Source organism: Ranitomeya variabilis, chromosome 3, assembly GCF_051348905.1.
Source record: "Ranitomeya variabilis isolate aRanVar5 chromosome 3, aRanVar5.hap1, whole genome shotgun sequence".
Taxonomy (NCBI): domain Eukaryota; kingdom Metazoa; phylum Chordata; class Amphibia; order Anura; family Dendrobatidae; genus Ranitomeya; species Ranitomeya variabilis.
In genome coordinates, this window is record NC_135234.1 from 711,926,097 (window position 1) to 711,950,291 (window position 24,195).

General features: G+C 41.7%; 1 protein-coding gene across 2 annotated transcripts in view; it reads right to left on the minus strand.

Moving 5' to 3' along the window:
- Nucleotides 1–24,195, minus strand: part of MTUS2 (microtubule associated scaffold protein 2) — an 866,587-nt gene that overhangs the window by 552,462 nt on the left and 289,930 nt on the right. For both annotated transcript variants that reach the window (XM_077298284.1, XM_077298285.1), the window contains one exon: nucleotides 16,451–16,691. In XM_077298284.1, the coding sequence (XP_077154399.1) occupies nucleotides 16,451–16,691 (241 nt within the window). The remainder of the gene's footprint in view (nucleotides 1–16,450; nucleotides 16,692–24,195) is intronic.

Below are 24,195 nucleotides of genomic sequence, written 5' to 3' on the forward strand. Positions count from 1 at the left end.
TAGCAGGGGACTTTGGAGATCCCTCCATACTACAAGAATGGGACGACATGTTCCAATCCTTCTCACTTAGAGCGCTACAATTTATAATAGATAAGCGACTAGAAAATATTACCAAAACAAGTCGTCTGATTGAACAAATATTTGCACAACTCCGCACCTGTAAATCCACCAAGGAGTCACAAGATTTGGCCGATAATATTTTATATAGACTTAAAGAAAGAGAGAAGGAAATTATTAAGAAGAAAATTAGAAAATTTCAAAGAGACCACATATCGGAGGGAGCATACATGAATTATTCAACACCAATTAGGTTGGGTAATACAACCAACACTAATATAGAACAAAAATCAGATGATCTATTGGTGTTGGATGAATATAATGTAACACCCACACCTAATAAGGCGGATTCTTCCCTAGTATTTTCTACGTATGCGGAGTCTAACTCCATGCAGTATACACCTGTGGTCACCCGAAATAGAACCCATTCTAGACCACCAGTTACTCCTAACAAAGATTCAAACCAGGACAACACTTTAGAGATCTCAATATACCCCAGTACCCCGCCTTATGTACATGAGGATAATGACTCCTGCCCTGCAGCTATTATTCACACCTCTAATAGATTTTCCCCACTATCTGTGGGCGATGGCGGTACTGAGTCCACCACACCACGGGTGGCTCATAAACAGTCCGCCAGTCAACAGTACATATCCCCCCAGAGGAGACCTGTGAACAAATTTATAGGAAGAACCCATACTACATCTGGAAGGAGTACCGATATTGTCCCGGCTTCTGGATCTAGTAGAAACAAATTACCCACAAATAGACCGAAAACTATTATGCCCGATAGAAGCAAGAGGCCAAGCACTACGAACACTATAGCACCGAAGGCCTGCGTGCCAATTAACCGGGATTTTTTTCAGGCAAAACCTACAAAACCAAAAGAGGTAGGAGGGGGAGGAAACTCACCAAAGCGAAAGTGAATTCAGTGCCCAACAATCCACAAAAGATATTTAACTTAAGTTTGCATGAACTGACAACCAACGAAATCTCACTTCTACAAAAAGGGCTAAAATTCGCACCTACTGCCTGCGGGAAACCGTTCGACCTATATATATGTATGAAGAAGTACCTGAGAAACTTGTCTGTCAAAAAATATTTTTACAAAAAGAGTAAAATTACAACGGAGTCTGTCAATCAAGATTCTGGGCATTACATCCATACTTCTTTGGCAAACCCCTCCACCTTTAACCCCGTCCAGGAACAATCAGAGTCATTTTCAACTTTCGATAGGCTAGTCACTAATGATATCAGGAGACTCCAAAGAAAGAAACTCAAGTTTATGCCTCAGAACTTGAACCATCAGGAAAAGATAGCCATCAAAGACATACAGGAAAACAAAAACATTATTGTCCGCCCCGCGGACAAAGGAGGGGGCATCGTCATCTTGGATCGTGCCACATATCATCAGGAATCTGTCAGACTCCTTGGAGATAAGGTCACTTACAAAAAACTAAAATGTGACCCGACATTATATTACATTAAAAAATTAAGAAACCTGTGCCTTAAGGGCCAGTCCCTGGGATCCTAAACAAAAAAGAATTCCAATTTGTGTTCAACAGGGACCCCAGTATAGCTATCTTTTACCACATTCCTAAAATACATAAGAACCCTACATGCCCTCCGGGCAGACCTATTATTTCAGGGATCAACAGCCTTACAGCCAACTTGTCACGATACGTGGACAAGCATTTACAAAAATGCATGCAGCTTATAACAGCCTACCTGAAGAATACAGGCCATATTTTAAAAGTTCTGGAGCAGGTCGAGTGGAAATCCAACTATATTTTAGGGACTCTGGATATAAAATCTCTATACACGGTCATTGACCAAAAGATGGGTTGTCGCATTGCAGGTGACTTCCTCCAAACATTGGGCACATATCCTGAAACTCAGGTGTCATTTATCAAGGAATGTATGGATTTCATCCTACAACATAATTATTTCTGGTATGAAGGGGAGTTCTTTTTACAAGTTTGGGGCACTGCGATGGGGACTCGCTTTGCCCCCAGCTACGCTAACTTGTTTGTGGCCGAGTGGGAGGAGTCCTACATCTATACCTCTGGACATCTGCACCCAGGGTTAATTCTCTGGCGCAGATTTATTGATGACGTATTGTTCATTTGGGATGGCCCTAGGACTGATCTGGATCGGTTTATCGCCAGTTTGAATGACAACAATTTCGGGTTGGAATTTACACCAACGATCAACACCACGAGCGTCAATTTTCTGGACCTTAATGTGTACATAGAAAACTCACAGTTATATACTAAATGCTACCATAAGGAAGTGGACACGAATAGTTTTATCAATATTCTCAGCTGCCACTTGCCCGTGTGGCTCACTAACATCCCTAAGGGTCAGTACACAAGGATCAGAAGAAACTGTACGACCCTGGAGGATTATAATATGGAATCAGAAGTTCTGACCCAGCAATTTCTTGAAAAAGGCTATCCATGCTCATTGTTGACACGAGCAAAACAGGAGGTGAGGAACACGTCAAGGAAATCCCTGCTGTATAGAGAAAAATTCACCAACTCAACCGCTATGAGCATGCGTGACCAAATTCACGAATTACCCTTTATTACACAATACCATGCGGACCACCTTAAATTTAGGTCTATCATCCGCAAACATTGGTCCATTCTATAAGGGGACAAGATTATAGGGGACCATTTACCGAGTGTCCCCACATTTATATTCAGGAAGGCCCGCTCATTGGGCAGTTTAATAGCTCCCACGATTAAATCATTTGCCCACCAGGAACCACGCCTTGGCACCCATATCAACAGAAGGCCTGGATTCACGCCGTGTGGCAACTGTTATGGTTGTAGGTGTACCTCCTTCAAAAAGACTTGCTACTTTACATTTACAGACTCGGATTCTGTGAAGGAGTTTAGGATTAAGGAAAGTATCACATGTTCCACCGCCAAGGTCATCTACCTAATTGAGTGTCCATGCAAGAAATTTTATGTGGGCTGTACTAAGAGGCCCCTCATGGTACGAATCAAGGAGCATCTGATGAACATCCAAAAAGGCTTTGCTGGCCACCCCCTTTCGCGGCACTTTTGTGAAAAACACAACAAGTCCATAAAGAATGTGCGTTTTCTTGGGATCCAAAAAATTCAACAAAATATAAGAAGGGGAAACCTAATAGAGGTCATGTCCAGGACCGAATCCAAATGGATTTTTTCCTTGGACTGTCTTGCACCAAAGGGCCTTAATTATGGGTTAGAATTGTATGCTTTTTAATTTGGTATATGGGTGAATACGGGTGCTTTCCATGTTTTATTACTACTATTATTTTTATATTTTTTTTTTTCTCTTACTTTCAGTGTCATGTTTTTAATAGTGTTTCTTACATTAGTATTCACACTAGGTGTTCTTCTTTTATTGAGCTAATTATTAAAAATTGTTTTTAGGTATTTATATATTTATATATTCTTATCGTATTTGCATCTTTTATCCGATGTGTGCTGCATTATCCTTGTTTATTTATGCATCCTTCTCCCATTTGCAAAATTTCTATACGAATATTCTCATCATGTTTGGTCTATATTTGCCATCAACATATATGAAAAACTGCCCCCAGTCTGTACCAAGTCCGTTTCTACCACGTACAATACACTTCCAGTGACCATAATCCCATACGCTGGTAGATGTATTATGAGGTACCATTGGGAGCATGTATGCGCCACTCACTTAATTGGGTGGATGGGCGGGGCCTCTTTCTGGGGTGATTGAAAGGGGATTAGTTTATATTCTCCGGAGCTATCAGGGACTGGTAACCCTGACGAAGAAGGACACTGTTCCTTTGAAACGCGTTGGTTACTACCTTGTCCTAGTGCCGCTCCGTAGTTCCCCAGCTGTGACGTCACACGCTCAGTTCCCTGTCCGCCGTTTCCCCTCATGCTCGTATCCAGGGACGCCACTGGCCGGGGCTTTCCCTGGCTCTACGCAGCCTCCCTGCGGCGCCCTTGTGCAGCAGTACTTGCCGACCCACCACCGCAACCATATATCTGACGCCGGACATTCTGCCTAAAGGCTTCACGCTCAGCTCGGCATCGGGCACCGTGGTACCTGAACTCCGGCTTACGCCATAGCCACATCCACTGGCACACCCACAGTCTCCCCATGTGAAATACACGGGTCACAGGTACGTTTACCATTTATGCTGAGTAGCTCACTTCCTTTCACTTTTATGGTCATATATCAATATACATTAACGAGTCTGCTTAGTTTGTATGTGCATCGCCATCTATTGATCGGAAGGATTTATTGACCAGAGGAGTTTACGGCTTCTAAGGGGTTCTTGTTTCACCATATGCTTTCACGTACTGTGGCATTGCATATAGTTTCTATTCATTTGTTTGTTGTTTTTAGTGTATTCCCTTACGCGCGGTCTCAATCCTTTTTCTTGTGCATCATTTATGTCAGGGGTGGCGTCTACCTGCTTTGAGTCCAGCTGCTAAGGATATTATCTATGCGAACAAGCGCGGGTGTGTTTATCATATAGATCTTATTACTAGAAGGGGCCCAGGATGGGAGACATATATTATTGAAAAGGGCCAGGATGGGGACATTACATTAGGATGGGGAACATTATTACTAGAAGGGGCCCAGGATGGGAAATATATTACTGGAAGGGACCAGGATGGGGACATTACATCAGGATGGGGGACATTATTACTGAAATGGGCCCATGATGGGGGACATTGTTACTGGAAGATGCCCAGAATGGGGGACATGATACCAGCAAGGGACCCAGGATGGGTGACATGAGCACAGGATGTGGGACATTATTACATTATGGAGGGGGCAACACATATGTTTTACAGGATTTAGAACACTTCAAGGGCTAATACATCTGGCCTACATCTAGGTGGTGGCCCAGGTCCAAATTTTGCATTGGGGCCCATTGGACTCTAGTTACACCACTGGCTGCAGGTCTCCCAAACCGAGCATGACAGTCTCATAAAAATATATGAAGCTGTAACACTCGGGTTGAAAGAGCCACGGCCAGTCCATACATTGTGGTCTGAAATTGGACCGAGATCTATGGAGGTCTTAATGAGCCTTTACTGTTTCATCCTATTCTTGTGATCAGCTGATGGCTGAGGTATAGAGGCTGTCCATAGATTTTCATTAAAGTGGCCACTTCAAGAAAAATGTAGTATTATGTGCTGGATGTTGATGAAAAAGGCCAACAATGTTATAGGTGACCTGGCTCAGGCTACCTGAACAAGAGCCACTACAGGGCGCTAACAAGCACAATACCCCCTCTGTGCCATACACAAGATTTTTGTATTGAGAAAATCAATTTAATGGAGTTATTCGAGACTGGAAGGGGTTTGCCATTTTGCAGAAACATCACTACTTTTCCTTTGTTATTTTACCTTAGTCCTTTTCCATTTTCTAATCCTTGTAATGAAACATTTCCTTTTTCTTTACTTTTGTCTCTTTTCTTTCTTCATTTTTTCACTTATTCACTGATTTCTTTTTTTATATTATTAAACATTTCCATAAAGAAATTAAAAAACTATAAGGAAATGTTCAGTTCCTACAGATACAGTCGGAGCCAATGTTCTCAATTATTTTCTAAAGCCCAACCTGTCCTTTTAGGTTTGAATCTACTGTGAAAAAAAAGGCAAAAGCATTCTCTCCAGACTTGACAACCTACTTACTGGCCAAATGTAGACTTAATATAAGGCAGCTGCTTGGATGAAATAAATAGGATTACTTCAGCGCGTCTGCATATTGAGCAGAACCTTAATCTATCGAGTGTGTAAATGTCACTTTCATGGTTTCTATATATTTATGAGTAGGAGACTGTGAAGGCCATGCCAACCTTCTGTTTTTGTGATGCAAAGTCCTTTGCCTCTGCCAACTTGCTGGAGCCAATATTTACCAGGCTGAGCTACTACTATCACATACCCGACAATACTGTCTTTTGTTCTAAAATGGTAAAACCTGTGTCTTATTGGGCGCCGGAAAACACGTAGCAGAACATCGCCTCACAGCCCCGGTGAGAGCAGGGTACAACATCGCGGGAACGGAGCCGGCCCTGGAGTTGAGTATAGGCTTTATTATTTTATTGAGGCAGAACATTTAGTTTAAAAAGAGGTTGTCCTAGTAATAGACAACCCCTTTAAGTAAAAGAGAGTAAGCTGTAATACCAGTTACAGTCCCTAGACGAGATCTGATATACTTGTTTTTGTTTCCCCCCCGCGCCCAGGAGATGTGATATGATCAGACCATGCCCCTGTACGGTCAGACACGGCCATTACACAGTACACAGCAGGGGCACATTTATAAGATTATCTCAGCACAGGAACATTTTATTTAAACACATCCAATAGTGTAAGTCACTACTATTCCAAGATCCATTGATTAACCCCTTTCTGACATTAGACATACTATCCCGTCGAGGTGGGGTGGGCCCGTATGACCACCGACGGGATAGTACGTCATAGCGATCGGCCGCGCTCACAGGGGGAGCGCGGCCGATCGCGGCCGGGTGTCAGCTGACTATCGCAGCTGACATCCGGCACTATGTGCCAGGAGCGGTCACGGACCGCCCCCGGCACATTAACCCCCGGCACACTGCGATCAAACATGATCGCAGTGTTCCAGCAGTATAGGGAAGCATCGCGCAGGGAGGGGGCTCCCTGCGGGCTTCCCTGAGACCCCAGGAGCAACGCGATGTGATCGTGTTGCTCTGAGGGTCTCTTACCTCCTCCTCCCTTCAGCAGGCCCGGATCCAAAATGGCTGCTGCATCCGGGTCCTGCAGGGAGGTGGCTTCACAGCGCCTGCTCAGAGCAGGCGCCGGGAAGCCTGGAGCTGTGCACGTCAGATCGCCGATCTGACACAGTGGACAGCAAAGTGTCAGATCAGCGATCTTACACTATAACATGATGCCCCCCCCCTGGGGCAATGTTATAGTGTAAAAAAAAAATATTCACATATGTAAAAAAAAAAAAAAATAATAATATATATATATATATATATATATATATATATATATATATATATATGTATATATATATATATATATATATATATTGTTCCTATAAATACATTTCTTTGTCTAAATAAAAAAAAACAATAAAAGTACACATATTTAGTATTGCCGTGTCCGTAACGACCCGACCTATAAAACTGTCCCACTAGTTAACCCCTTCAGTGAACACCGTAAAAAAAAAAAAAAAAAAAAAACGAGGCAAAAAACAACGCTTTATTATCATACCACCGAACAAAAAGTGGAATAACACGTGATCAAAAAGACGGATATAAATAACCATGGTACCGCTGAAAATGTCATCTTTTCCTGCAAAAAACGAGCCACCATACAGGGTCATCAAAGAAAAAATAAAAACGTTATAGTCCTCAGAATAAAGCGATGCAAAAATAATTATTTTTTATATAAAATAGTTTTAATCGTATAAAAGCGCCAAAACATAAAAAAATGATATAAATGAGGTATCGCTGTAATCGTTACTGACCCGAAGAATAAAACTGCTTTATCCATTTTACCAAATGCAGAACGGTATAAACGCCTCCCCCAAAAGAAATTCATGAATAGCTGGTTTTTGGTCATTCTGCCTAACAAAAATCGGAATAAAAAGCGATCAAAAAATGTCACATGCCCGAAAATGTTACCAATAAAAACGCCAACTCGTCCCGCAAAAAACAAGATCTCACATGACTCTGTGGACCAAAATATGGAAAAATTATAGCTCACAAAATGTGGTAATGCAAAAAATATTTTTTGCAATAAAAAGCGTCTTTCAGTGTGTGACGGCTGTCAATCATAAAAATCCGCTAAAAAACCCGCTATAAAAGTAAATCAAACCTCCTTTCATCACCCCCTTAGTTAGGGAAAAAATTAAAAAATTTAAAAAAGTATTTATTTCCATTTTCCCATTAGGGCTAGGGTTAGGGCTAGGGTTAGGGTTGGGGCTAGGGTTAAGGCTACAGTAAGGGTTGGGGCTAAAGTTAGGGTTGGGGCTAAAGTTAGGGTTAGGGTTTGGATTACATTTACAGTTGGGAATAGGGTTGGGATTAGGATTAGGGGTGTGTCAGGGTTAGGGGTGTGGTTAGGGTTACCGTTGGGGTAAGGGATTAGGGATGTGCTTGGATTAGGGTTTCAGTTATAATTGGGGAGTTTCCACTGTTTAGGCACATCAGGGGCTCTCCAAACTCGACATGGCGTCCGATCTCAATTCCAGCCAATTCTGCGTTGAAAAAGTAAAATTGTGCGCCTTCCCTTCTGAGCTCTCCCGTGCGCCCAAACAGGGGTTTGCCCCAACATATGGGGTATCAGCGTACTCATCACACATTGGACAACAACTTTTGGGGTCCAATTTCTCCTGTTACCCTTAGGAAAATACAAAACTGGGGGCTAAAAAATAATTTTTGTGGAAAAAAAAAGATTTTTTATTTTCACGGCTCTGCATTATAAACTGTAGTGAAACACTTGGGGGTTCAAAGTTCTCACAACACATCTAGATAAGTTCCTTGGGGGGGTCTAGTTTCCAATATGGGGTCACTTGTGGGGGATTTCTACTGTTTAGGTGCATTAGGGGCTCTGCAAATGCAACGTGACGCCTGCAGACCAATCCACCTAAGTCTGCATTCCAAATGACGCTCCTTCCCTTTCGAGCTCTGCCATGCGCTCAAACAGTGGTTCCCCCATACTCAGGACAAATTGGACAACAACTTTTGGGGTCAAATTTCAACTGTTACCCTTGGAAAAATACAAAATTGGGGGCGAAAAGATCGTTTTTGTGAAAAAAATATGATTTTTTGTTTTTACGGCTCTGCATTATAAACTTCTGTGAATCACTTAATGGGTCAAAGTGCTCACCACACATCTAGATAAGTTCCTTAGGGGGTCTACTTTCCAAAATGGTGTCACTTGTGGGGAGGTTTCAATGTTTAGGCACATCAGGGGCTCTCCAAATGCAACATGTCCCATCTCAATTCCAGTCAATTTTGCATTGAAAAGTGAAATGGCGCTCCTTTGTTTCCGAGCTCTGCCATGCGCCCAAACAGTGGTTTACCCCCACATATGGGGTGTCAGCGTACTCAGGACAAATTGTACAAGAACTTTTGGGGTCCATGTTCTCCTGTTACCCTTGGTAAAATAAAACAAATTGGAGCTGAAGTAAATTTTTTGTGAAAAAAAGTTAAATGTTAATTTTTATTTAAACATTCCAAAAATTCCTGTGAAACACCTGAAGGGTTAATAAACTTCTTGAATATGGTTTTGAGCACCTTGAGGGGTGCAGTTTTTAGAATGGTGTCACACTTGGTTATTTTCTATCATATAGACCCCTCAAAATGACTTCAACTTAGATGTGGTCCCTAAATTAAAAAGGTGATGCAAAAATGAGAAATTGCTCGTCAACTTTTAACCCTTATAACTCCCTAACAAAAAAAATTTTGGTTCCAAAATTGTGCTGATGTAAAGTAGACATGTGGGAAATATTACTTATTAAGTATTTTGTGTGACATATCTCTGTGATTTAATTGCATAAAAATTCAAAGTTGGAAAAATTGCGAAATTTTCGCCAAATTTCCATTTTTTCACAAATAAACGCAGGTAATATCAAAGAAATTTTACCACTATCATGAAGTACAATATGTCACGAGAAAACAGTGTAAGAATCACCGCGATCCGTTGAAGCATTCCAGAGTTATAACCTCATAAAGGGACAGTGGTCAGAATTGTAAAAATTGGTCTGGTCATTAACGTGCAAACCACCCTTGGGGATAAAGGGGTTAAAATGAACTTTTGTTCGTGGGAAAACCCCTTTAAAGGAAGACTAAACCAAGCAATAAATCTTATAAGAAAACAGCATTTTCTGCATATTCCTGATTCAGTCAGTCATTAAAGGGGTTGTGTCAGGCTCGGACTGGCCCACAGGGTAACAGGGGAATCCCCCGGTGGGCCCCCAACCCCACTGTATGGGCAGTACTTGGCATAATTCACTTGATTCACTCTGTACAGAAAAAAAACAACATCTCATCATTCATTAACCAAACTACCCAGTTTATTATTATATAGAGATATAGGTAAATTTGTGAACGAGGGTAGTGTAATATTTGCATGCAGGTGAAAAGTGGGCCCCCCAAAGTCAACGTTATTGGTGGGCCCTTGTCACCCCAGTCCGACACTGGGTTGTGTGACTGCAGACTTGTAAATCCTCACATTGGGTGCACTTGGTGCTGTGAGGATTCTCCTCGGGAGTGGAGGTCATGTGACTGCAAGTATGTGATTTGCATACTTCCGGCCACATTCAGACTACGCTGTGTCGTCTCACTCACTACATTTGCGTTGAGCAAGGCAGCGTACGTCAAGTTGGCACGTGACCGCATGGATGATATTTATTTATACAATTTTTTTATATTTTGAGTTCCTTTAAAATAAACATTGCAGGAGATTCGTGCTGCCCAAACTATGCAGGCTACATCACTATGTATTCTAAAGGCTTTAGTGTTTCACAGAGAACATACTCTGTACAGGATGCGATGCAGGGAATGAGGTGGCTAAGAGGACTAGTCGTGGAGGCAGATACTTTCCAGTGACTACCTGCATGCTTTGCTTGACTGACAGGTGTCACGACACAGCTGTCAGGTGACCCGGGACCAGGGGCTCCTTCCCTGTCCCTAACACTAGGGGGTGTCCAAGCTCACCCTGCTAACCACGATACTTCAGATGGCAAAAATGCAGGAGCCTCTGCCCTTGCCTTATCTCCTGAGTTAGCCCTCCGTCTGTTCTCTTCCCCCACTCAGGGAAGAGAGGCGCTACTGTGCACCGTAGTACACCAACCCCAACAAACAAGGCACCACTGACAAGTGGTGATAAAAAACTCCAGGCATCCAGGCATACAAAATATTCACTTACATATAACAGAGGAATGCACTGAGGTGTGGAGGTAGGGGAAAAATAAAATGAGAGAAAGGAAGGAAATTACAACACTTACAAACCGCACAACAGTCACAGACAATTCTCCAACTCTCCTTCTCATATGAACTCCTCCCACCCTTAGCCATGCAGCAAATGCTAGCTCTGACAAGGATTTGTAACAGAGCTCAGATTATAAAGGGTAAAGGAGTGGCTAACCGAGCTCAGCTGTGAGCACAGGGATTTCCAACATGGCCGATTAACCCCTGTTCTGCCAGAAGAAATAAACACATTTAAAATGAAGAAGTGCTTCTTCTCAGCGCCGGAGCAGGAGCAATCAGATGCTGCGGTCTTTTGGCTCCACATCAGGTTTATCACTAAGTGTGTATTGTCCTGGTCATGTGATGGACACACAGGTGCAGGGTTTGTTACAGTTACAGTACAGTTATCAGGACTGTGTCTAGGACAGATTTCCATCATTGAGAGTAAACAATTAAGGTTCCTATTATCCCACCCCCTTTTAAGGAGGATTGCGTCGTCACTCGTCAGTAAATTACCTCTTGTTTAAACCAAAGACAGAAACATAATAAGTAAATACCCTGCAGTAAATATACAGCAATAGTGCATGAGAATAATAAAGGGAACTTAGTTAACATAATTTTGATTAAAAAAAATGCAAAATGTTAACTAAGCACCCTATATTATTGTCATGCACTATTGCTGTATATTTACTGCAGGGTATTTACTTATTATGTTTCTGTCTTTGTTTTAAGCAGAAGCGCACAGCCCGACATAACCCTGGAAGCTGGGAAGTTTGGGGCCATTGCGGCCCTGAAGAACACGTAGAGAATATTGCTTAAAAATCCAACAAAATACAAATTTTAATTTCCGTTAATTGTGAACTCAATGAAAACTCATATACAAGAGAAAGGAGAAAACATTAAGTAACCACTTGTCTCGCGTATGAAGTGCAAGACTCCCTACAACATGGTACTCTACATTCAGTGCTTCTCCCAATCTGTCCCTGTCCATTTGCGGTTCTGCTGTTGCCCTGTTAGTCATGCTGTGGCACTTAGCATTGAAGCTGAGGACTTTAAAGGGAACCTGTCATCTGACCTATGGTGCCCAATCCATTGCAGAATGAATCAGGTACAGGCTACATTATTGCAACCTAGGTAAGTTTCACACAGAGGGAGACCAGTAGAGCAGGGTGGTGGGAAGTCGCCAGGAACCAGCTGCTTGGACTAGTCAACCTTGTCGCATTGTCCTAAGTCTCAGTCTTAAAGTATGATGTGTATTCTCCCAAATGTTGCAGTGTTTCAGAGCAAAATAGACATGGCTGCAATAAGTCAATGAGCTTCAGGTTCCCTTTAAGGTTTCACTGCAGCCAGGACATGCTGTTTCCTAGCAGAAGAAGCATGTGCTAGGCACCAGAATGTGCCCAATTCTGATGTGTTGGCTGGTGTTGCAGTGCCCTGTGGTGAGCCATTACACTCAGAGAATGGATGGAGGACACCTGATAAAAGGGAGAGGAAGGTGCTGGAGTGGCGATTTCCACAATGGCCACACTCCTCAAAAAGAAGCATGGAAGACACAGAATTCAGCATGAGTCTCTTGGCTCAAACACACCTATATCATGAAGGTGTTGAATGTTGGACACGTAAAACAGACCTACGTGAGTAATCTGGGGGATTAGCAAGGAGCCATATTTTTAGGCACAATTCCTCCTTTTGGCCATCGAAATTATTGGTTACGAGTTAAGGGTATGATAGAGAATGACCCCTCATGAACTTTGACAAGCATGGTAGAATAGGCTTCAAATCTTGGCTTCACCTTGGATTAACCAAAGTGGAGGGGACTCTGGAGATCCTTGACCCCAGTTATAGAGTGGCTTCATCAGCTTGTAAACCAGTCTGTAGATTCTGCCATGTCTATGCCATCTCGATTCACCATTCCAAGCCATATACTCTGCTATCTTCCATACACAGTAAAGTTTCCATAAAAAGTAAAAGATAGGCAGTTCATCTGAACAAATATTTTCCTACATCTTTAAATGGTTCCTATGAAGTCTATAGGGCCATTACAAGCTAGAAATCTATAGGGTACAATATAGCCCGACACCTAATGGCTCAGCATATTACAATTATGCCAGAAAGAGCAATTGTATGAACACAGGTCTGGGAGTGATAAATGCTAAAAGACTATCAGTGCAAGTATACCTGACTTTTCCCTCCAAGCATAAACATTGCCTAAATACTGAGCGAAAAATAATCACCTCTTATTTTACAGTATGTGCCTGTAATAATGGCAATAATCATTATTGCCTATATATCTGCGGCTTCTGTATTGTACACAGCATTCCGAGCGGTCAGACCGGTCAGTAAGAATCTGCCGCATTGTACCACGTTTTAACCGTTATTCTGGAAGATCGTAATTGTTGTGACCCTGCAGCAGTTCTACCTCTTGAAGAAGAATTCCTAAACTTCTCCTATATCACTAATGTTTTAGTATCTTCTTCTGCCATATTAATATTTATGAAGATTATTATTGCAAAACTGGGGTAGCTTGTGTCCACCAGAGGAAAATCATTCTAAAGTCCCATCCTTTATCCATGCAGAACATGCATTTTTAATTACCTAGCAATGTTTGTGACTATTATTGTAGAAATAGGACACACCATTACTAAGAGATTGTATGGGAATTATTCCTTAAAGTGCTGGATCCCCCACTGATCACCTGATTCCCTGTGTGAATGGAGTGGAAATTAGCATGAGCGACAAGGGTCTATAAAAGTGGTAGTCGCACATGCTCATTATCACTCCATTTCGACAGGGGACTTTGGCTCCCCTTCTATTATGGGGTTGAGTGAAGGAGTTGGCAGCCAGAAACCCAACAATCATATCCTGTCCTGTAGATGGGTGATACATGTGTTTTTCAAGGTCGTCTTTAAATAAAATGGAGACGAACTACAAGAAATGAAACCGGCACCACTCTCACAACTTTGGCCAGAATCTTTTATAATTAAGGGACAGCAAATAATGCCAGACCCTTGGGATTGTGGGTGCCCACCAAGGAAAAACAAATCAATCAATGTCCATGAAGAAAAGATAATGGTGGCACTCACCATCCGATAAAAAGTTCCTTTATTGTTTCACATTAAAACCTGGGTGCAGAAGAGTCAGACAATGGCCGTTTCGCTCCTCCTGTGCTTCAATGGGTCCTGTACTGTACAGGAAAAAGGAACCTTTTATGGGACGATGAGCGCCACTGTCATAGAAAATATTAAAAATTGTTGAGGTCCCTCACATACCCCATCCCTTTTTTTCTTTCATCTACCATTTGTCTTGAGGAGACAAATGGTGGACGCCTTTATGTAAAATGAAGTGAAGCAGATTAATTAAAATGCGAAGATTCCTCTTTATGTCCAGGTGACTAAAGAGGATGGGTATTGTCCACACAGAGAGAGTCAGGAAAGGTCTTATGAGAGTCTGAGGTGGATCAAAGAACATCTGACACGCTTTCCAAATAGCCATGGTCACAGCAGTACAATGAGAGAACACACAGTATGTCTCTGGGAGAAAATCTGGAATATTGGATTTTCTATACATCCAATATTTATGAGACGTATATTGTTGACACCAGGATAACTAGTCACAAATACCCATATATTTCTCAGAACTAGAACCCCCACTAATGGACCCCAAATCCATAGGGGCCATATAACCACCAGAAGCTAGGCCATGTTTGGTCTCTCCCGTAGATAGAGGATTAAGGATATTCATGTAATAACCTTTTTATGCATTTCATCTACTATTTATTTTTCTGTGATTCAATTTGCTTAAAGGGAATCCGTCATCAGGTTCTTGCTCTATAATCTGAGAGCAGCATAATGTAGGAGCTGAGAGTCTGCTTCCAGCCATATGTCACGTACTAGGCTGTGTTTTGATGTTTTAATAAAATCAGTGTTATCAGCAAGAGATTATCACTAGATATCACTAGATGACTAGGTGTCTCCTACCTCCTAGTGGCCCTGCTGTGTATAAAAATGACCCCACCAATAATGGGCAGCTTTCTGGGTTATAAAGGGACAGTATTCAGAGAATTGGGGGATCGCATCTTAGCAGCATAGAGTGACCCCATCAAAATATAACTTTTAATTGAGTATTTAAAATCATGAAGATAATCTCAAAAAACGCACAGGTGAACACAAAGAAGACCTTAGCTTGGATATATAATGTTTGTCACATGGATGCTATGTCATAAAGTGCCAAATATGTAATAACTGTTTAGATCTCACCCAATTCAGACGTGGACGTAGAAGTCCATGTAGCCCCATGAGTAGCTGGTAGTTTGGTGGAGAAGCTATCTAACCCTGTCGTGCCCCATGTAGTGTCTCCCGCCCTAACGAAGGGAGTGTACATTTAGGGGGGATAGAAAGTTAAGCACAAAGTGCCAAAGATTGATATAAAATATTATAAATATATAAAAGCACAAGATGGTACAAAGGTGCAAACGATGTGTATGTATAATGGTCCTGTACACCTTATCTGGTACTCACTGTGTCTGGTATTGCAGAAGTAGAGTCGGCCAAGAAGATAATGCAGACATGTCCCGAATTAGAAAAATGTGTATATCAAAATGCAAATTAGGTCCAGAAAGAAGAATACTAATTTGCTTTGTTTAATATGAGATAGTTTTCTCTCTTCTAGAGGAGAGCTGATTTGTATACCTTGTCCCACATGCCTGTAAGTAAAGCCCCTCAGATAAACTGGACTAACATCGACTGACTCCGTCAGTAACTACGGGTTCAGCCAACAGTCTACTGATGATGGGGCAAAGAGTAGCTGATTCCAATGATGTATTACTTAGCTTACTGGGTGCATCAATAGTGATAATCAGAGTTTTTAATGATAGCATGTAGCAGAGCTGAGAAAGCTAACCCCACCCACACCACAGCTTTCTCCTTTCAATGTACATTGTCTACTGACAGTGAGCTGCTTATCACAGGAGGGGGCGTGGTCGGACAAGTGCTGACGCACGCTGTAGTCCAGGCAGTGATAATCTTATGGTGATAAAAACTTAATTGTATGAAAACAACGGCACACAGCCTGATAAGTGACACATCACTGAAATCGGTGCCTCAGCCCCTACCTCATGCTGACTTTACATTACATAGCAAAAACCTTCTGACAGATTCCCTTTAAGTCTTCATACACAGTTAGGTATTAATAATGACAAGCAGTATTCCCCTAGAGAATATAAAGTATCGTAATATAATACAAAAAGAGGCTATTCAATACAGGATAATCCCTTATTAAAGGATTTAGGGTGTAGGAAAAAATAAGAAAAGACGCGACACCGGCACTAGAAGTTTCCGATTTCTTTCACCTCATTAATTCAATTAATATTTTTTTTCCTCGGCTTTCTATATTTGCTCGTATGTGTTCTGCTTTTTATGGTCATAAATAACGAAAATGTACCTGACGTTTCTGAGCTGTTCAGCGCTCCGACAGCGGTAACCAGTTCTTGCTGAGGTATTGAGGTACTTGATGCACGTTGACTCGCAATCAATATTCTATTCTTTGCCGACGGCAATCTGGTGACTGCGCCCAACCCGAGCTGCGGTCTTAGGATCATGGTGGATCTATAGAAGCTCGGTGGAACTTCATAATGGGTAAATGTTGAGGGACAGAAGTCATCTTTTCTCTGCCTTTCACCTGTCTGCATACAAGAGACACAAAGAATACAGAGTAATGCATCCAAAGCCCACGTAAAAGAACATTACATTTCATTCCTCCCTGAAGTCACCCGGTGTCAGGAGACTACTGGGGCGATTCTATCACATTTCTTTTAGGCATTACACCATACTTTTCTGTAAGATATCTTAAGCAGCGGGAGCATGAACTTAACACTACCCGATAGAGGCCACAAATAGAATAAAAACTAGACTGCGATATTAGTTGGAAAAAAATGGTCAAAACAGTTGAAAAGGAAAAGTTGCTGAACATTCTCTCAGTATGATACATGGACGATACGTGAAATATATTTCATCACCTTAAAATAAATGTGTTGCTTTTTTATTTTGTGGAATGTCTTATATTTCATCGTTACTTTTATGGGGTACATACAGAGGGCTAGATCTCATCTTCTACAATTTTGGTGACCATTAGGTTATTTAGCTCCAGCATGAAGGAACTCGTCCCTGCGTCTCGACTCAACTGCAAACAGCATCAGAAATGAAAGAAAAAAAAATACAATATTGTACAAAATTTTTAGAAGGTTGCGGAAAAAAATGCTGGAAATTGAGAATGCGTTCAAAAATAGGAGAGTTTATTTTTATCAGTTAACAAAATGTAAAGTGAATGAAATCTAAATTCAATCACTATTTGGTTTAACCAACCTTGTCTTCAGTTTATGAAGGGACTCAACCGAGAGATTGTTCTAAACATCTTGGAGAAATAATCACGTATCTTTTATGCATATACTGTGTACAGTTATATATATATATATACAGATGTAGCCAGGCTCGGACTGGCCAACGGGTGAACAGGTGAATCCCTCGGTGGGCCCCACTCATGAATATGCCATACACCCTCCTATATGAGTAGAACTTGGCTGAATACACTTGATTCACGATATACAAACAAAGGCGGCAACTCATCATTTATACATTTGTGAATGAGTGGTGCCCCCAGAGTTGATGTTACTGGTGGGACCTTGGCATCCCAGTCCAACACTGGATGTAGCCATGGTTAGCCGATGGTTAGAAGAACGCAGATCACACAGCACTGAGAGATCAAGGTACAATCTGATACCTGACTTGAGATCAGACAACTTTGCACTGTTATTTTACTTAAGTGGTTTAAGATAAATTCATTTTCTGAGAAAAGTTAGAGATAGTGTGTTATTTGTATAATTAAATTTGGCTACATCTCTGCATATGCTGTATACTATATATTCATGCACACGTAGAGAGATACGTATATCTATATCAAGCTTTCATTAAAAGAGTAACCAACAACTGACTCTTATTTGTCCTAAATATTGATCAGATGAATATGTGTCTTTCTCTTCTAGGACTGATCTTTTGTACTTAAAGGGAACCTGTCACCCCCAAAATCGAAGATGAGCTAAGCCCACCACCATCAGGGGCTTATCTACAGCATTCTGTAATGCTGTAGATAAGCCCCAGATGTATCCTGAAAGATGAGAAAGAGAGGTTAGATTATACTCACCTGGGGGTGGTCCCACTGTGGTTCGGGTCCGATGGGCGTTGCGGTCCGGTCCAGCACCTCCCATCTTCTTACGATGATGTCCTCTTCTTGTCTTCACGCTGCAGCTCCGGCGCAGGCGTACTTTGTCAGCCTTGTTGAGGGCGGAGCAAAGTACTGCACTGCGCAGGCGCCGGGAAAGGTCAGAGAGGCCCAGCGCCTGCGCACTGCAGTACTTTGCTCCGCCCTCAACGGGGCTGACAAAGTACGCCTGCGCCGGAGCTGCAGCGTGAAGACAAGAAGAGGACATCATCGTAAGAAGATTGGAGGCCCCGGACCGGACCGCGACGCCCATTGGATAAGCCCCTGATGCCGGTGGGCTTAGCTCACCTTCGATTTTGGGGGTGACAGGTTCACTTTAATATTGTAAAATCTGTCCTCAGTGAATAATAGTGATTTTCCCATTACAGAGAAACCAGAAGATAGTTAGAGCTCATAAAGTTCTATGAAGCGGGGAGGAGCTGGAGACAGATAAAGATGTTCTGCTGCAAGTTCTCCTGAAATGACAGGTACACTTTAAAGAGAACCCAACACTCTCAGTGTGTGCACTGTTATGACCCCAATGGCGAGGGTCTCAGAGAAACAAGTAAGTCTGCGACGTACAAAAATCCAGCTCATAGGGCAGTGGTAACTGGGTTGACCATATATCTACTCCTAACGCCAACACTAGCAGTAGCCGGGGAACATGCCTACGTTGGTCGCTAGATGTCTCGCGCCAGCCGGAGGACTAACTACCCCTAGAAGAGGAAAACAAAGACCTCTCTTGCCTCCAGAGAATAGACCCCAAAAGTAGGATAGTAGCCCCCCACAAATAATAACGGTGAGGTAAGAGGAAATGACAAACACAGAGATGAACTAGATTTTAGCAAAGAGAGGCCCACTTTACTAATAGCAGAATGTAGTAAGATAACTTATATGGTCAACAAAAACCCTATCAAAATCCACGCTGGAGATTCAAGAACCCCCGAACCGTCTAACGGCCCGGGGGGAGAACACCAGCCACCCTAGAGCTTCCAGCAAGGTCAGGAAACAGATTATATACAAGCTGGACAAAAATGCAAACAAAAACAAATAGCAAAAAGCAAGAAAGCAGACTTAGCTTAATCAAGCAGGAACCAGGATCAGAAGACCAGAGCACTACAGATTAGTTCTGATATCAACGATGCCAGGCATTGAACTGAAGGTCCAGGGAGCTTATATAGCAACACCCCTGACCTAACGACCCAGGTGAGCATACAAGGGATGAATGACATACCCAGAATAAAATCACTAGTAGCCACTAGAGGGAGCCAAAAGGTAAATTCACAACAGTGCACTGTAATCACTCCCCTACACACTGATTGACAGCCTGCTCTGCACACACATGCCAAGACACACACATTGAGAGCAGGCAATCAGAGTGCAGGGGGAGTGATTACTGAACTGCTCACTGTACTTTATTGCCTCCAGCACCACATAGATGGCTAGAAGTGAACAGCTGCAGGGAAAATATAACATCGTTTTCTCCCTGTAGCCGCTGCTCCAGTAAGATGGCTAAACAGGATTAACCACAATTAATTACCGTACATCTATATCTGCAAGTAACTAGCGTTTCCTGACGTGACAGTTTCCCTTTTAGCTGAAATTTATTCTTTACTTTGCGCAGCTCCTGCCAATTTTGTCCATACGGAATATTCATGATATTATAGCACAGATGTTGATACCATTTACCATTAAACAAGGAGAACTGAACTTATGTTTCTGTAAAGTTGCAAACATGAAGCATTTAAGGCAAAATAAGGTAAAATTTACAGCTTGATTATTTAATCAAAGTTCAATTTTTTTTTATCATTTTGCACTGATGAAGGTTAATAAGCCAGGAACAGCTCAAGGGTAGATGAAATAAATAGCTCTGTATGTGCTAGTCTGTATGTAAGACGTATACTGGTGGTTCCTGATGCTTGTCTCTGCTATTCTAGAATGAGGAGACTTGTTTGGGAAACATGTATAATATAAAATATAGTGGAAATGAAAAATTAGTTTACATAAAATGTTTGTAACTTTGTAAATACATTATCTTCATATTTGCCAACTTCCCGAATGTCTAGGAGGCTGGTAGAAAAGGTGCTCCTAAAAAAAGTCATACAATCTCACAGGCGGTGCCTTAAAAAGAGGAATATAGAGGGGTTGTTTAGCACAGCTAAAAAAATTGTGAGGGATTATAACCTGCAGTGTGTAATGTACTCAGTGTTAGGCTCGGTGCAGACGACCATGTATTCTCTCATCCAAAAGAATCAGGTCAATTATACAAATCACACTCTAATCAGAGTTTGGTCAGAGTATGATCACAGTGTGATCCAACTCTGTAGGATGGGGAGAAGATTGAGAAAAAATGTCTCCATCTTCTCCGTTCTGTTAGTCCACGGAAATCGGACTCACTCAGATGTCATCCGAGTGCAGTCTAATGGTTCATTAGCTTGCATAGCCAAGTGCAATCTGAATATTGGATCAAATTCGAGCATGCAGAATTTTTTTTCCCTCGGACCATGTGCATGACCCCCATAGAATAACATCTGTCTAAGTGCGATTTGATGATTTGTCTGATCGAACTGGAACCCCAAACAATGCCATGTGCCCGATCCCTTAGGATCAGACTCCGTTCCAGATTCCAATACGCGTACTATAACCACTCATGTGCAATCTGTACTCTCGCAATTACTTATCGACTGCTTTCTCATGTATTGTTCTGATTAGATATATTACACAGTTTCTTATTTTCACGTGTTCTGACGATTTATGTAACATATCTCGGTATGTGTTCACAAAGTATGACCGAACCACACAACTTTAGCCTATAGACATGTGTTTACGTGGTGTTATTTCACGTTGCTATTGGAATGCTACATTATTATGTTTATATTCCTGATCTTTATCCTATTAATTGAGGAAATGTCCCAATAATTATTTGGCTATAAACCAACATTCCCATTTAAATAAGAATTTATTTTTATGTTTATTTTCATCATTTTTGTATTACCGTATTTAATGTAAGTTTTTAACCCATTATCTACCAATGTCCTTTTTTTGGGGACGCCTAATCTTTAGCTTCTAGCAACTAAGATTTTATAATTTTTATAATTAGGTCCAATTTTTTGTGTTGTGTTTGTAAAATGAATGTTTACAAAATAGGAAATCATGTCATTGTCATTTTTAATTGAATATTGGGACGCCCTTTTCTGAAAAATCCGTACTTGAAAAATTTTTGCAAATAATGTTTCTGATTCATTAGGACCCAAATCATTAAAAAAATAAATAAATAAATAAATTAAAATTGCTAATTTGGCAAGTAATGGGTTAAGTAAAATGTTGGACTGGGACAAACGCTGAACAGCACACTATGTATATTTTATGTTTTATTTAAATCATGTTTAATTTACTACATGATTTTAAAGATTCACGGACTGACAGAAGCCGATATTGTTGGCGAAGCTCCGGGTGGGACAAAGTGATCACTGTTTCCACAAGGTGGCTGTCTCTGGCTTTTTTTATTATTCTGTCCATTTTAACATTTTTTTTGTATTACTAATACACTATTATTTTTACCTTATATTTGGTGGTTTTGCACTATTTAATTCACCAGACAGGTAACCTCTTTACATTCTGTACGGAGCAATAGACACCATCCGTACCAGAGCAGGATATGGGAATTATATACACTGTATATGCTTAACGCGGCCGTATCCGGATAGAACAAAAGCAGAGCCCGTCTTGATTTGCTTGGATTTAATTTTCTCCTGGTGGTGAATGTTTGCCATCACTGAACCACAACACTTTTTATAGTTTGGAATTGTAGCACCACAGAGTTTTAGAACTATACTTGATAGACCTCACATCCAGCCTATATTACAGAGAGAGACACTCTTCCGAGAGAACTGTGATTTAATCTAAACTACAGCAAGCAGCCCATTAAGGGACACATCACTGGAATCGGGGGTCTGTAAAGGGCACAACATGACAAGGGCGTTGACCCAAATACACAAAAATAAACTTATAGTCAATAGCAAGATATCAGATCATTGCATTTATTAATAGGTAATATGCTGTTAAATGACCTGAAATAAAGTAATTTAATAACTGAGCATTGCTTCAAACTAAATTGCAATGTTATTTTTACTATGGTGATCAAGGGAAATGGCTCAGAACACCAACTTAATACATACTGTCACAGAGATTAATGAATGCGGGGTGTGCAGGAAGAATCCCACAGATTATTTGTCCCTATATTTAGCCCTAGGTGTAAGCATTGTATACAACCTGGAAAGCAAGCAGCTTGAGCTGCCTTCTCTACTGTCTGTTTGCCTTCTGGCAAAAGTTATCTTGAAACTGTCTTGCGGGATGATTTGTACAATGCTTTAAAAAAGTATTTAGAATCTGTGAACTTTTCTCCATTTTTTCACATTACACCCACAAAATGTAAATGTATTTTATTGAGATTTTATTTGATATACCAACACAATGTAGTAAGTATTTGTGAAGTGCAAAGGAGATGATACATGGTTTTCTAATAATTTTAAAAATATAAACCTGAAAATTGTGGCATGTATTTGTTTTCAGCACCCTCTAATCTGATACCCCTATATAAAATCTTGAGTGACCAATTACCTCCAAAAGTCACAATTAGTAAATTGAGTCCACCTGTGTGTAACTTATTCTCAGTATAACTACATAAGGTCTCTGAAGGCCTCAGAGATTTGTTTGAGAAAATTAGGAATCAACAGCATCATGAAAACCAAGGAATACACCAAGGAAAACTTACAATTCACATCAAGCTGAAAATACCATCCTCACCGTCAAACATGGTGGGAGCAGCATCATGCCATCAGGATACTTTTCTTCAGCAGGGCCAGGGAGGCTGGTCAGAGTTGATGGGAAGATGAATGGAGCTAAATCCAGGGCAATGCTGGAGAAGCTCTGGTTAAAGACTTGAAAACGGGTCGAAGGTTCACTTTCCAGCAGGACAACATCCATAACATACTGCCAGAGATACAATAGAATAACTTAGATCAAAGCATATTTGTTACACCGTCACCGCCGCCCTCCTGGGTGTCTTCTTATACTCACCGCTCCTTCCTCGGCGTCTTCTCTTCTGCTTGCACGGCAGGCCTCTGCCTCTGGCCGGGTACGCGCACGCACTGGGTTTCACCGCGCACTCGCATCCTCATCTCTATGACTCGAGTCGCTCCTTCAGTTCCCTCCGCCCCGCTCTACTCCTCTGGAGGACTCTGACCCGGAAGGTATGCTGCCGCTCTGCTTATCAGGCCGCCTCTTCCTCCTGGCGGTGCCTGATTATCATTTATATTTTGCAAGTGTCTCTGGCCTGTTTGTCTCGCTGCTTAGTCTCCTGAGTACCCTCCGTTTTGCCTTCTGTTTTACTTTGCACCTGACCTTAGTCTCTCTTCTGGTTATTTCTTTAGTTCTGGTCATCCGTTACCTCCGTCCCTCCTGAGTTCCTGCTGTTCCTGCTGCCCGTTTCATCCTTGTCAGTGATCCTGTGTCCTTGTCCAGCTCTCCGTCCGGGTTTCCCATCATCTACCTTCCTCCTGTGTACCTGAGTCCCTGCTGTTCCAGTCTGCTGTCTCTTCCTTGTCTGGTTTCCTTTGTTTTCACCTCGCATTCCGGTTTGTCTTTCCACGTTTCCTTTCTTGGGTACCAGCTGCCGTGGCAGTAGTCTCCCCTGGTCCTGCTCCTAACGCTCCCTGTATAGGGGGTGGTCTACCTGGTCTACTCGCCCAGGGGAGGTTCGCTGTCGCGGTCCAGTGGGTTCACCCTTCGATCTAGTTCTCCAGGTTTTACGTTCTAACAATATTGATGAGGGTGAATGGCCCAATCACAGTCCAGACCTAAATCCCATTGAGAATCTGTGACAAGGCGTGAAAACTAACGTTCACAGACGCCTCCATATAATGTTACTGAGC